At 34.1% G+C, this 13787-nt stretch overlaps 2 protein-coding genes across 6 annotated transcripts; one reads left to right on the top strand and one right to left on the bottom strand.

The window, feature by feature from the left end:
- Nucleotides 1–285: 285 nt before the first annotated feature.
- LOC129888833 (beta-amylase 8) lies at nt 286–9975 on the top strand. 5 transcript variants are annotated; one of them, XM_055963867.1, is made up of 11 exons: nt 286–839; nt 3561–3785; nt 4750–4830; nt 5038–5241; nt 5869–6063; nt 6408–6561; nt 7572–7609; nt 7748–8008; nt 8588–8794; nt 8990–9209; nt 9832–9975. In XM_055963867.1, exons 1-11 carry the CDS (start codon nt 399–401, stop codon nt 9858–9860), a joined length of 2055 nt encoding a protein of 684 aa, XP_055819842.1. In that variant the 5' UTR covers nt 286–398; the 3' UTR covers nt 9861–9975. The 5 variants fall into 5 exon arrangements, with proteins under 5 accessions (XP_055819842.1, XP_055819840.1, XP_055819839.1 ...); XM_055963865.1 differs by lacking the exon at nt 9832–9975 and adding an exon at nt 9586–9786 and having other exon boundaries at nt 3573–3785; XM_055963864.1 differs by lacking the exon at nt 9832–9975 and adding an exon at nt 9586–9786.
- A 221-nt stretch (nt 9976–10196) lies between these two features.
- LOC129888834 (methanol O-anthraniloyltransferase-like) lies at nt 10197–11945 on the bottom strand. Its single transcript, XM_055963870.1, has 2 exons — nt 11390–11945; nt 10197–11292 (listed from the first exon to the last, which is right to left on the bottom strand). The coding sequence occupies exons 1-2, from the start codon at nt 11828–11830 to the stop codon at nt 10390–10392; spliced, it is 1344 nt and encodes a 447-aa protein (XP_055819845.1). The 5' UTR covers nt 11831–11945; the 3' UTR covers nt 10197–10389.
- Between the last annotated feature and the right edge of the window lie 1842 nt (nt 11946–13787).

Raw genomic sequence — 13787 nt, 5'->3', positions numbered from 1 at the left:
TGAATTTCATCTAATCCGTCCATTTGCTATCTATAACGGTAGGACAAAGAAATATGGACAAAATATTTTTAACTTGATCACCAAAAATATAATCAAATGTCTATTCTATGTGATGCTTCCTTTCCCAATTTTTGTCTACGATATTTTTTTAAATTTAAGTTTTGTAAATCGTTGTGTATTTCTTTTCTCTCTCTCTATATTAACAGATTATTTAAATCACTATTCAATAATAATTATCTATTATTAACTTAATATAAAGTTTAAAATTTGATTCTATTTGATTTGATTCAATTTTTCAATATTCCCCGATGGCCCTAAATTCGGAGCCATGAATATAGCTTGAAAATACCATCTATATAAAAGAGTAAGAAAGCAAAATTGAAGAAGACAATGCAACAATGAACAATCCCCATCCCCACATTTCGAATATCCAAGATCCGGATCCCCAATTTCCCAACCCGAATGATGATCCGAACCCGAATCATCCTCTTCAGCTACAATCCCATCCCCAACCTCGCCGTCCCCGTGGCTTCGCCGCCACAAGCGGCGCCGCCGCTGCTGCTACCGGAACTATAAATAAGAGTAGGAAAGAGAGAGAGAAAGAGAAGGAACGAACGAAGCTACGGGAACGTCACCGGCGAGCAATTACGAGCCGAATGCTTGCTGGACTTCGTCAGTACGGGAATTTCCCACTTCCTGTTCGTGCTGATATGAATGATGTCCTTGCTGCTCTTGCTCGGCACGCCGGTTGGACCGTTGAACCTGATGGTACCACCTTTAGACAATCTCCTCCACCTCCTCCTCCTCCTCCTCCGACGACGAATAATGCTTCAAATATGGTGGGCATTATTCCCTTCGTTCCAATTTATATGTCAATTTTCACATTTACTACTGAATGGGTTTTTACTTGATTTTTTTTTTGCCAAAGTTTGAGTCTTTATAGTGTACCTTTGATAATTTTAGTGCCTGTGTAGTTCTTTTCATTTTATAGAGTGTGCAGTGTACTTTCTGAAACTAATTTGAGAGATAGAAAAAGTATTAGTTAATGATGCATAGAGTGCATTACACTTAATCCATTAAACAGTATCCCTTTTACCTCTTCAATGGGATAGAGAACCCCTTTGACCCCAGTGGTGTAGCTTAGCAACAAAGTGGGTGAAACTATGGGATACTGGGGGTTCAAATTTTTGCAGAGACAAGATGTTAGGTGATTTCTTGCCATCCGCCTCAGGCTTGGTGGAGAGAGTTATCGGAATTTGTGCGGTGGGAGATAATAGGTATTCGGTGGAATAGTCGAGGTGCACGCAAAATAGATGGATACCACTCTTGGAAAAAACATTATAGATTAATATGCATTGGGTGCTGAAGATTGGTTGGAGGTTTGGAAACAGACTCTGGAGTCTAATGAGTTCAAGTTGAGTAAGACTAAGACAAAGTAATTGAAGTGCAAGTTTAGTGACGTAACTTATGAGGAACACTTGGAAGTTAGGATTGATACTCAAGTCATCTCCAAAAGAGGAAATTTCAAGTATCTTGGGTGAATAATCCAAGGAAATGGGGAGATTGACGATGATATTAAATATCGTATTGGAGCGAGATGGATGAAATGGAAGCTTGCATCTGCCATCCGATGTCTTGTGTGATACGAATGTGTCATCAAGACAAAAAAGTAAGTTTTATAAAGTGTTTTCTATGTTGTATGGGATGGAGTGTTGACTTGTGAAGAAATCGCACTTCCAGAAGATAAAAGTAACATAAATAAGGATGTTGAGATGGATATATGGGCATACTAGGAGAGATATGATTAGGAGCGAACATATTCAGGATCAGGTGGGAGTGACCTTTATAGTGGACTAGATGAGGGAGGTGAAAATGAAATGGTTCAAGCATGTGAAGAGGGGAAGCATAGATGTTCCAGTGAGAAAATGTGAGGTTGGCTATGGCTATGGTGGATATGAGGAGAGGTAGAGCTAGGTTGAAGAAGTATTAGGAAGGGGTAATTAGACAGAATATGTCACACCTACAACTTACTGAGTATATGATCCGATGTGGCCTACTATTGAGTATATGATCCTAGATAAGAGGATATGAAGATCCAAATTTAGGGTAGAAGGTTAGGAGATAGAGTTGTCTTGTTTCCCTTATGAATATTATTATTATTATTGTTCTCCTTATATCCGAGTCTTCAATTTTATTATTACATGTTTCCTTTGTTCCGGTTATCATATTATATGTTGTTGCAACTGTTCTTTTTTTCCATTGTTTTCAACTACTGTATTTCCTCTTCATACTGATTTTGTTATGCTTGATTTGAGCCGAGGGTCCATCGGAAACATCCTCTCTACCTGAACAAGGTAGGGTAAGGCTTCACACACTCAATCCTTCCCAGATCCCACTTGTGAGTTGTGGGATTACACTTGTTCGTTGTTGTTGTAAAACTGAAAAAATTATGCAATAGTATTAACTAAAGTTGATATTCATTCCTTTGGCCTTCTTTTAAGTTTCACAGAGCCATATTGCTTTGTGTGAATTTTTTCCTAGAGTTCCAAAATTTATTATACCCTGACCCTTCGTTCAAAGGTGTTTACCTTTGCATTTTTGAAAATTTTACTTTAGCTTGTCAACATGGTGGAGAAGGTTTTTTGTTTTTATGTCTTGGTCTTGTGAGTTGTGAGAGATCTCACTAGATTTTTTCCTTCTGGAATTCCGGTGAATGACTCTCATTTTTCCTCCTCGACTCTGAGGTTAATGAGATTTTTTTTTTATTTCATCCGAAGGAGGTACTATTTCCCAAACCCAAAAGGTTAATGGATCAAGTGGAATTTGCTCCTGAGTATATTGAATGTGAAACCTTTCCTAGCTTACTAATATTTAGCCGACAAAGATATTGAATTTACTAGAAAAACGTAAACAATTAAACTTATCTAATTTAATTGAGAATATGTTGGATGATTTTGATCAGTTGCCATCTTGAACTATACTCGACCAAAGGAATGATCTATGGTGTAATTTACTGGATGATGAAAAGAGAACTGAAGTTTCTTATAATATAATTAGAAAAGAAACCTACAAAGTATATGTTATAAAATAAAAAAAACAACTTACAAAGTATAAATGACGTACCTATACAGTTTGGTGTATGTGGTGCATTAACTGTAACTTAATGTAATAATTGAGGAGACCATTATTTTCTTTTGTAGAATGTACAGAATAAAGATAAAAATACCACAACCAAACACGTTTGTTATTACCACTAACAGATCCTACACTTTTCTTGGGATTGTAGATTTCATTGTTAGGCATGTTATTTTCAATGCGTTTGGAAGATTGTGAAGTCGTGAATCTATGTTTATATGGTCTTTTATGAAAATACATTGCTTTTAAATAAGACATAACAATTCACATTTTATCTTGGAGTTGCTTTGCTTTCACTGCATCTGCTGCTGCAAAGATAACATCTTGTCTCATTGGCATTTGCTCTTCTTGATATTCTGTTTAAACATTAAACTGCTGACAAAAATGATGTCTTAATCATCACTACTACTGAATAAATTTGATAGGGGCCTTATCAGGTGATGTCTGTTGAGAGCCCAGTTTCTGGAAGTTCCTTGAGAAATTGCTCAACCAGAACATCCGTGGACTGTCAGCCATCAGTTCCAAGGATCAATGAGAGTTTATCGCCAGCATCTTTTGATTCTATCGTAGTCACAGAAAGTGACACGAAGGTTGATAAATTCACAAGTACCAGTCCATTAAATTCTTCAGAATGTTTAGAGGCAGGCCAGGTAAATCAAGTCTTATAAGCTGAGGATGCTGTACTATAAAATAATGTTAAATGTGGTTTTGGGGTTTATTATTTATCATGATGTATTCCACCATCTTAACCTTTTTCCGTCTTTTCATTAGACTGCAATGTAGCACTGTTAATACAACTGATTGAATTGTTTTGGCATAAATGAGAACTTATGAAGATACAAATCGTCCATTTTCCAAATCAGAGGAGAAGAGTAGACTTGCTACTATATTTGAGTTGTTTAGTATCAAGTTTTATGTTCTTATTTACATTTGGGACGATTTTAGATGCGTTTTCTTGTCATCCTCTCTCTCTCTCTCTCTCTCTCTCTCTCTCTCTCTCTCTCTCTCTCTCTCTCTCTCTCTCTTTCTCTGTATTTATAAGTGATGTTTACTGACTTAAATATAATGCAGGAACCTGTGAAATTGATGTTGGAACCTATGAAGTTGATAGAGTTGGTTATCTGCAGCTCATGTTTTCTTTTTCATTTTTTTGGTAGATTGAAGCTACTTATAAAGTTATGTATGAGGATATAATTTTTTTTCTTGTACGTGTCACGCCCGCAAATTCTCGAAAGTGTTTGTCTCTGTGTCTGTGTTCATGCTACTTAAGCTGCATCTGAGATGACATAGTTTGCATAGTAATTCCTTGTTCCACTTCAGATATATATAGTTTATTGGTTTTGACTTTTTCTCCCAACAACAATGGAGGATCTTAATGTTGACTTTCTTCTTTCAATATCTCACATTGATTTTGGAAGTTTATTTTGAGATCAACTCTTCAAGCTTCAAAGACCCTAATAGTATGAGTTTGTCTCAGCAGCAGAGAACAGACTAAAGTTGTTCTTGATACAATATGGTTGCTTGTATATTTGTAAGCTATTTTTATTTGAAGGTTGGGATACTGGATACATTTGTTCTCCCGTCGGAGTATATCTAACAAGTTATTTGTTGCAGCTCATGCAAGAACTTCACTGTGGAGAGCATGGAAGTAGTTTTTCAGAGACTCAATATGTCCCTGTTTTTGTTATGCTTTCTGTAAGCAGCTTTTTCCTTAACATATTTTTGTTCCACATTACATGTAAAAGGAGGAGGTCAAGCTTTCAGATTTCTCTCTCATTTTTATTTGTCTTTCCATGTTCACCTTCCGAAATAAAACACAAGGAAACAGATGGCATCATATCAATACATATTCCAATTTCATTCTGATTATCCATACTTAAATCATGGCTTTGTTTGTGGCAGAGTGGTGTAATCAACAATTTCTGCCAGTTGATGGATCCTGATGGTGTTAAACAGGAGTTACAACAGCTTAAGTCCTTAAAAATTGATGGTGTTGTGGTAAATTGCTGGTGGGGCATCGTTGAAAGCTGGGTGCCTCAAAAATATGAGTGGTCCGGCTACAGAGAATTGTTCAACATAATCCGTGATTTCAATATGAAACTGCAGGTCTTAAACCACTCATTGTTTATACTCATATTGATTCGTTAGAATTTCTAACAAGTTTTAAGTTAGTGCCCGTTTGGATTGCCTTATTTTAGGTGCTTTTAAGCCAAAATAGCTTTTAAGCAGTTTTAAGTGTTTGGGTAAAGTTAAAAAGTGCTTATAAGCACTTATTTTTAAGCCAAAAAAACAAAAATAAGCCAAAAGCCATAAGTTAGAAATTCTAACTTATAGTGCCCGTTTGGATTGGCTTTGGGCTTATGACTTATAAGCCAAAAGTCATAAGCTATAATTTCTAACTTGTGGCTTTTGGCTTATAAGTCAAAAATGAAAAGCCAATCCAAACAGGCTCCTAGTTATACTTTGGTGGAAAGAACCTTGGTCTTTCCTGCTTTATTCTGTTTGTTGTCTTACAAACTATTCATTCTTACGATGCATCATTACATCTATATTCCGGCATATTATTCTCCTTATTCCTTAAGGGGAAAGTAACCCAACCAGAAGAAAGTGACAATTAATATATGTTCCCATTTTGTATTTACATTAAGACATTTCTTGAGCTTATTTAGGCTATTTATGGGTGGATTCCCAATAATAGAGTGTTTTATGGAATTTCTTTTTTTATCCACAAAGGTTGTAATGGCATTTCATGAAAATGGAGGAAGTGATACCGGTGGCATGTTCATATCCCTTCCTCAGTGGGTTCTGGAGATAGGCAAAGACAATCAGGATATATTCTTCACTGATCGTCAAGGAAGAAGGAACACTGAATGCCTATCCTGGGGCATTGACAAAGAACGAGTATTAAGAGGTAGAATTGCCATAGAGGTATTAATTTTTTCTTATTCCTTTCAGAAGAGAAAAGCTAACGCTCTCTGATTCTTTGAAGGGAATTATCTCTCTAATAGATATCATCCAATCATGTAAATCGTATTGTCAACTGGATAATGAATAATTTGTATTTCCGAGGAACTCTCCACAAGACTAGTTTTAAAAGTGAAAGGAAATGTGGCTTTTGTAAATAGCAGTCTGATTGATATATCATTTCCTACATAGAAGTGAATAATTTGCCTTTGCTGATGTTGAGACAAAAGTGAAAACTAGAAAGAAAAATATATATAGTAATCGTCTAAATTGTATTTTGATCACTAGTTCAAAATCCAAAATTGCAGGTTTACTATGATTTGATGAGAAGCTTCCGCACTGAATTCGATGATTTGTTCACCGATGGTCTAATTTCTGCTGTTGAAATTGGACTTGGAGCTTCTGGGGAGCTAAAATACCCTTCTTTTTCCGAAAGGATGGGATGGAGGTATCCTGGTATTGGTGAGTTTCAGGTATCTGTTATAGGAGGGCTATGAGGTATCAATTGTTACGTGATTTGGTCATATTACTTGTCTTCACCGACTATAATTTTAGAAAACAATCTTATCTTGTTCCCTGGATCTGTTTGACTTCATTTAACCTAAGTGGATAGTTTTTATGTAAACATGTAGTTATTTTTTTGGTTTCTTAGGAAAAATTTCATATGATGTAATGGTTTCTATGATATAGTTATCCATCTTGAGTCAACCTGTGCATAAAAGTGATGAGGGACTATCAATTCTATCCACCTTAGATTGTATTATTTGTAGCCAAAGCAATATCCTACAGATTGTAAAAAGCATTACATAGAGACTTTGCATGATTCCTCGTCAACACCTAATATCTAGAGCTAAGCCACAGGGCATTACTAACAAAGCTGTTATAATAAGATACAGGAAAGTTGAAAGGGAAGAAGTGACTACTAAGTAGACATGTCTATAATGTCGGGATTGGAAATACAAAAGGCTTGAATATGATGTGGCAATTATCTTATGAATATGATGATAGCTTTTACAGGTTTAGTACAGCATGTCATTTTTTTCAATTTGCGTATCACGTTGGTATTTCTGAATACAGATTAATAGCTTGTTTCCTTTTAAAGTTTAAACTGGATAGCTATTATAGTAGTGTCCTGAATATGAATTTAAAACCATGTAAGTTGACTTTCTAACTGGATTTATTAGTTTATTGAATACAAGACTTTTTTCTCCATAGTAGTCGTAGTCGCGCTCATTTGTCTTAACATATGATTTTGCATGGGATTACTGCTTATATTAGTTGGCCCAGTTTACTTTGGGTATCCTATTTTATCTATAGTAGTTAATGCTCCTTTATCCCCGATCTTTCCTACCCTGACTTTATCGCTTTATCGCTCTCATTATTCATATCTTTATATTGTCTGCTATATGTCTGGCTTTACTGACCTATGTCTTGTTTTCCTTGTTTCTCCTCCCTTGTTCTTCTCTCTTAAGCCGAGGGTCTTTCGGAAACAGCCGCCCTACCTTTTAAGGTGGGGGTTAGGTCTGCGTACACTCTACCCTCCCCAGACCCCACATGGTGGGATTACACTGGATTTGTTGTTGTTGTTGTTGTTTGATTGTATTTGGTTTCTTTTTTCTCTAATTGGCTTCAACTTTTCCTGTTTCAGTTCTATGATAAATATTCTCTGCAGAATCTTCGAAAAGCTGCATCATCAAGGGGGCACTCTTTCTGGGCCAAGGGACCTGATAATGCTGGTTATTACAATTCTAAGCCACATGAAACTGGATTCTTCTGTGAGCGAGGTGATTATGATAGCTACTATGGGAGATTTTTCCTCCATTGGTATAGACAGGTCTTAATAGATCACGCCGATAACATTCTCTCCCTGGCAACTCTTGCATTTGAGGGCATACAGATTGTTGTGAAGGTATACATATGGGCCTAAATCACCTCATCATACTTTCTGACCCCTTTTCGCTTATTTTCTATATTTCAACTTTTGTTCTTTTCACAAATGTCACATATAAATCTCCAATAATTCAAAATTGGTAGTTTATGCTCTTTGCATCCAAACTCAAGAGTTTTTCTTTGCTTTGGATCAATTTGACCTGATTTTGAAATACAATCTCTAAATTGTATCTTTTTTAATTAAAAATATCGAGATTTGAAAACTAAAGAATAATAATACTAAAGGTAGCAAAATTATAGTAGTTCAAAATGATTTTTTTATTTATCATTTTTTACACTTGAGAATCGCCTATATTTTTTCAAAAATATTTAGTTCATCAAAGTGCATGCATGATAAATAATGAAAAACTGCACTTGTAACATATTTGCTTCAAGTTATTTGTTGCTATGGAGATTAATTTAGCTGGTGCACGTTGACAATGGTGTTCTAGGTAGTTGAACAATATAAATTTTGTCTAAAAGATTGACAGCATGTTACTGAAGAACTTGGATAGAGGCATACTTTTTCCTGGCGATTTAGATTTCTCTTTTTCTGCAGATCCCAGCAATTTATTGGTGGTACAGAACGAGCAGCCATGCGGCAGAGCTCACAGCTGGATATTACAACCCGACAAACCAGGATGGCTATTCTTCAGTTTTTGAGGTTCTCAGAAAGCACTCTGTAACAATAAAGTTTGTAAGCTCAGGGCTTCAGGTTCCAGAAACTGATGATGCATTGGCAGACCCAGAAGGCTTGAGTTGGCAGGTTATTGGCCTCTTAACATCCCTTTGAGAACTTTCTTGAAGATGCAGTAAAAGGAAGTTTGATTAAGAGATGAAACTCATCTCCTCCACATGCACACTCCCAATATATCCCTTGGGACATATCACTTAGAGAGCAGTGGAGCACGGGTTAATATTTTCTTTTCTTGCGTCTTAAACTCTTTTTCTGTTTCTACAGATCCTGAATTCAGCATGGGATAAGGAGATTAATGTTGCTGGTCAGAATGCATTTCCTTGTTATGATAGAGAAGGATTGATGAGGCTGGTTGAGACTGCAAAGCCTAGAAATGATCCTGATCGTCACTGCTTCTCTTTTTTTGCATTTCAACCACCATCGCCTTTGGTTCAGAGTGCAATATGTTTCTCGGAACTGGAATACTTCATCAAATGCATGCATGGTATAGTTTTCTAATATTCAATCATTCCCCATTCCTTTTTTTGCTTGGCTAACTTATATGAACCAAATATACTAAATATGTTTGAAGTAATGTTGAAGAATACGAATCATATTGATTCTCAGAAGTACAAAACCTATGTTGCTCTGGTTCTCCAAAAATGCTGCTGCACCTGTGTCGGATCCTTAAAAAATGCGCTATTCGGCATTTTTGAAGAGTACGAGAAAATAGATCGAAATCCAAACCCGTTTGAAATAAGTAATACAGTATATCTCCAGAGTCATTTCTTAATCAAGCAGTTAAAAACTCTTGGTTAGATGCCTCTGTGCAGGCTTTCATTCGTTTTATTAGTTTTTTTTTTCTTTTTCAAATGGGGTAGGGGAAGGGGATTACAAGAGGGGGAATCGAACCCTCACCAACGAGATGAAAGTTAAGGTAACTAATCAACAAAGCTTACTAAGATTCCTCTTTTTTTAATCTATCATATACAATGCCAACGTTTTATTAGTTTATTTTAAAGAATCTTACCAAATACATTCATATACACAATGTTTGAGTTTTTCTGAGCTGTAGTAGATCCATGCAACTCTCACTAACTTGTATGCATTCTTGTTTCTATTTTCAGGAGAAATCAACAATGTGGAATCATCATAGAATCTTTGCTTGAAAATGAAGAGGATCTTTATTTACTTCGCTACTATCCAAATATGTGTGTCAATTTATGTAAAATGTAAATGGAATTCAGTTGATTTATATATAATTTTATAGCAACTGAGGATGGCATAAGTTGGTTATGCCTAATGCCTTTTTACACGTAGGAACAAGTCTGATTTCAGTCTAATTTTTAAACGAGAATTAGACTTGTTCCTCGTTTAAAAATGTCTAATTGAAGCTTGATGTTAGTTTAAAAAGCATGATATTGAGAATATTGGATATAGACATAAGACATACATCATAATTCATAGACAAACCAAATGTAAAAGTGATGTATGAAACTACAAATATATAAAACGGATACATGAAAGAAAATAAATATTTAGAAAGAGGAGATTTACTAACAATGCAAGTAGATGATGACATTGTGGTTTCATGTAGTCTCTCGTAAGATCACTATTTTTTTTTATCCTGTTCTGAAAAAAAAGTATCCTTTTATATTTTGATACAATTGAAATTCTCTAAATTGTTACATCTTTGAAATTGTTTTGACTCCTTCCACATATTTGAAAGTCTTGTAGACAACCTCTTGAAATTTTTCCATGGCCAGTGGAGGCAAACTTATAGCTACTAAAATACCCTTTTCTCCCATATCATTTTTAACAGGCACCCCAATACTAGTGAATGATGCAGCTTTTGAAACCCCTCCAAAAATGGGTTTTCCCCATCCAAAATCAAATTCATCAAATCCAGCAGATCTATTATCTGAGACCATAAAATTCCAAGATTTTGTCAACTCTGGTCTCCCTTTAACCACAATTAAGTCTATCACTGATCTAATGTACTCTTCATTCATTTGACCTTTAACTTTCTTGACCAGTTCAACTGCATATGTGAGAGGATTGGAGCATAACAATCCTGCTTTTGATACTACAACTGGAGTAACAAACGCATTCCCATAATATCCAGATGGCAATTCAAATTTTAGTGACTTTGCGCGTATGTTAATTACGTACGTTAAACGAATAATTTCTTCAGGGTGCAAATCTAAAGCAATGGTACGACATTTCCATAAAAACGCTGTTAACAAATCGAATTTTGTACATCCACAATTTAAAGAAACTTGATGCATAATGGCTTCAATCTCCTTATTTCCAAAGAAAAATGATTGTTGTATCAACTTGTCTTCAATAGATTCCCATGCAATTCTTGATTCAATTTGCTCATCAAACTCATGGTGAGTACATGTAATGCATGGTGATGATCTAGCACTTAGGACATCCCTTTGCCATACAGGTAGTATGGAAGGTGCAGAAGCTCCTTGAATCAATTCACTTAATGCATTTAGAAACATTTTGAAGCCATAAGCATCCATCATAGTGTGATTAAATTTGAATCCAATCACAAATCCACCACACCTAAAACGAGTCACCTATACATAGAGAAAAAATTTAATAAATCTTTTGTGTAATAGTTTTTTTTTAATAATTAAAAAAATATAAAAGAGATTTATATAGAATATTGTTTACCTGAACTAACATTAATGGACAATCAATAATCCCATCAGATCCTGGCTCATTATATAGTAGCTCTTCTAAGTATGGACATGGTGGTTTAATAGAGTCACCTAATTTGTCAAGCTCTACATTAGCATCAGCTTCAACAAACATAATTCCTTCACTATTACAATTTACCATAAGCTTCTTATTAGGCCCTTCAATGAGTCTACCAGCTAATGGATAGAAAAACACAAGTGTTTTCGATAATCCATCTTTGATAAGTTTTGCTGGATCTTTACCTTCTATTAAAGAATTATATTTGTAAAACATTAATATGGGAACATGGGAACGGGTACTCCCTTGATCATCTATTTCAGAAAGGTGTTTTGTCTCATGGGGTGTTACTATTGAAGATATTACTAATTTTGGTTTGTGATGCGTTATTGAAATTGGCATAGTCATGTGTGCCATAGGTGCTATTCACTATAAGAGATGTTTAATAGAATTTAGAGTGCTAACTACAATCAGATTGGTTATTTTGAAATATGTATAGCAATAAAAGTATGTATTGTTGGTAAGCATTTTATGTGAGATTTATAGAGTGCCAATTGCATCAACAAAGAAACGTGTAAGTGATGATTATTCTATTGAAAAAACTGTGTGGTGTGGGAAAGTTGGACCCTACACTACTAGATATCCAATCACACTACTTTTTTTTTATCAAAAAAAAAACGTTTTGAATGTACTATATATAATGTAATTATTTGGATTTGGTTTGATTTGATTTGGTTTGATTATTCGGTTATTAATCATATAAAAATAATAATAAAAAAATCATTCAAAAGAGAAAAAAAGACAATAATTCATTCAAAAGAGAAAAAAAGATAATAATTCATTGAAAAAAATAAATTATCTTTGTCATTTTGGATCTTATAATTCTTATGCCAAAACTATAATTATATTTAACTTAATGCTTATATATTTAGCTAATTCAATGTACTAAACAACATAAATTTACTTAATAATGCATAAGCTAATGATATGATTGTATAAATAAAAGACGTATCATACTATTTTAAATTAGTGTGCTGTGTTTTTTGCATAAAAAAGTGTTCATAAAAAATAATATTATATTATAAAAAAATATGTATATAATTTGTCGGTTCGATTATTTCTTCAGTTTTTTTATGACAAAATCAAAACCAAACCAAATATTACCGATTTAAAAAAATGTAAAACCAAATCAAACCAAAAATTAATTTAATTTAATTTTTTGATTTGAATCGATCTTTACCCAAACCATAAACACTCCTGATTTTATAATAAAGTGTGAAATTCTGGACGTTCTAATAACTCACGTGAGTTATGTCTAATTTTCGCCTAAATCGATGGATCGGGTTACTTTACCTATTCCTTGAACTTGTTAACAACTAAGAAAAGTAGTGAAGTATTAATACATTGTTTTAACTGGAAAATTGTGATGGAGTGATAATTAAATATTTTTTTATTCTTAATCAGAGGTTTCGAGTTCGAGTTCCTATAGGTTGGATGAAAACAAAACAAAAAAAAAACACCCGACTCACATAAACGAAAAATCACGATCTGTTCTTCTGTAGAATTTGTCCCAACATAATTCAGAATACAAAAATTGCAATCTAAGTATGAAATTCAAAAAACTATAATAGTTTAGATATATTTTTAATACTTCATTCAATAAATTATAATAATTCATTCAAAATGTCTTATGACTTGTTTTAAACTACTACATTCAAAATTGTTCGTTTCTTTAGTAAACTTCTTGTACAGAAAGGACTAAGCACGTTATTTCCCTGTCTAGTTAAAGGCTTTATGTCCCTTTCTTTTATGTACAACTGGTGGTATGTAACCCTTCAACGTATGGCTCTAAAGTTCCCCCAAAAGTGGGAAATTTGACAAATAACAAACATATTAAATGATATGTGGTATTTGAACCAAAAAAAAACGTTCAACATAAGCACGATTAAAATTTGAATGTACTAGTATATATTTATAATATAATTATTTGGTTTGGTTCAGTTATTTGTGTAACACCTCTAAAATGTTGTACGTGGTATTTCAATTCTCGATGAAAATGATATTGCTTTTGTGTTTTTGGCATAACTTTTCATAAGATGGTCCAAATTAGTTGATTGAAATTTAGAAACATCATTACCTACAACTTAAGTGAAGATCATATCTTAAGATTCAGAGGTTAATTATGTCCAATAAATTAATTTTTGCAGGATATGGTGCTGTGACGAAATGAAGTATTTATAGAAGAAAAATCATATCTCATTGTAAAATGCTCCAAATCGGTTGATTCTTGAATGACATGAAAATATACTTCTAGAGCTACAATTCATATGAGACACCAAATCCTAATGAGGAAGTTATCTTGTTCAAACGCAGC

The sequence above is a fragment of the Solanum dulcamara genome, chromosome 5, assembly GCF_947179165.1.
Source record: "Solanum dulcamara chromosome 5, daSolDulc1.2, whole genome shotgun sequence".
Taxonomy (NCBI): Eukaryota; Viridiplantae; Streptophyta; class Magnoliopsida; order Solanales; family Solanaceae; genus Solanum; species Solanum dulcamara.
The sequence above is the reverse complement of the archived record's forward strand: the minus strand, read 5'-3'. Positions and strand labels throughout refer to the sequence as shown.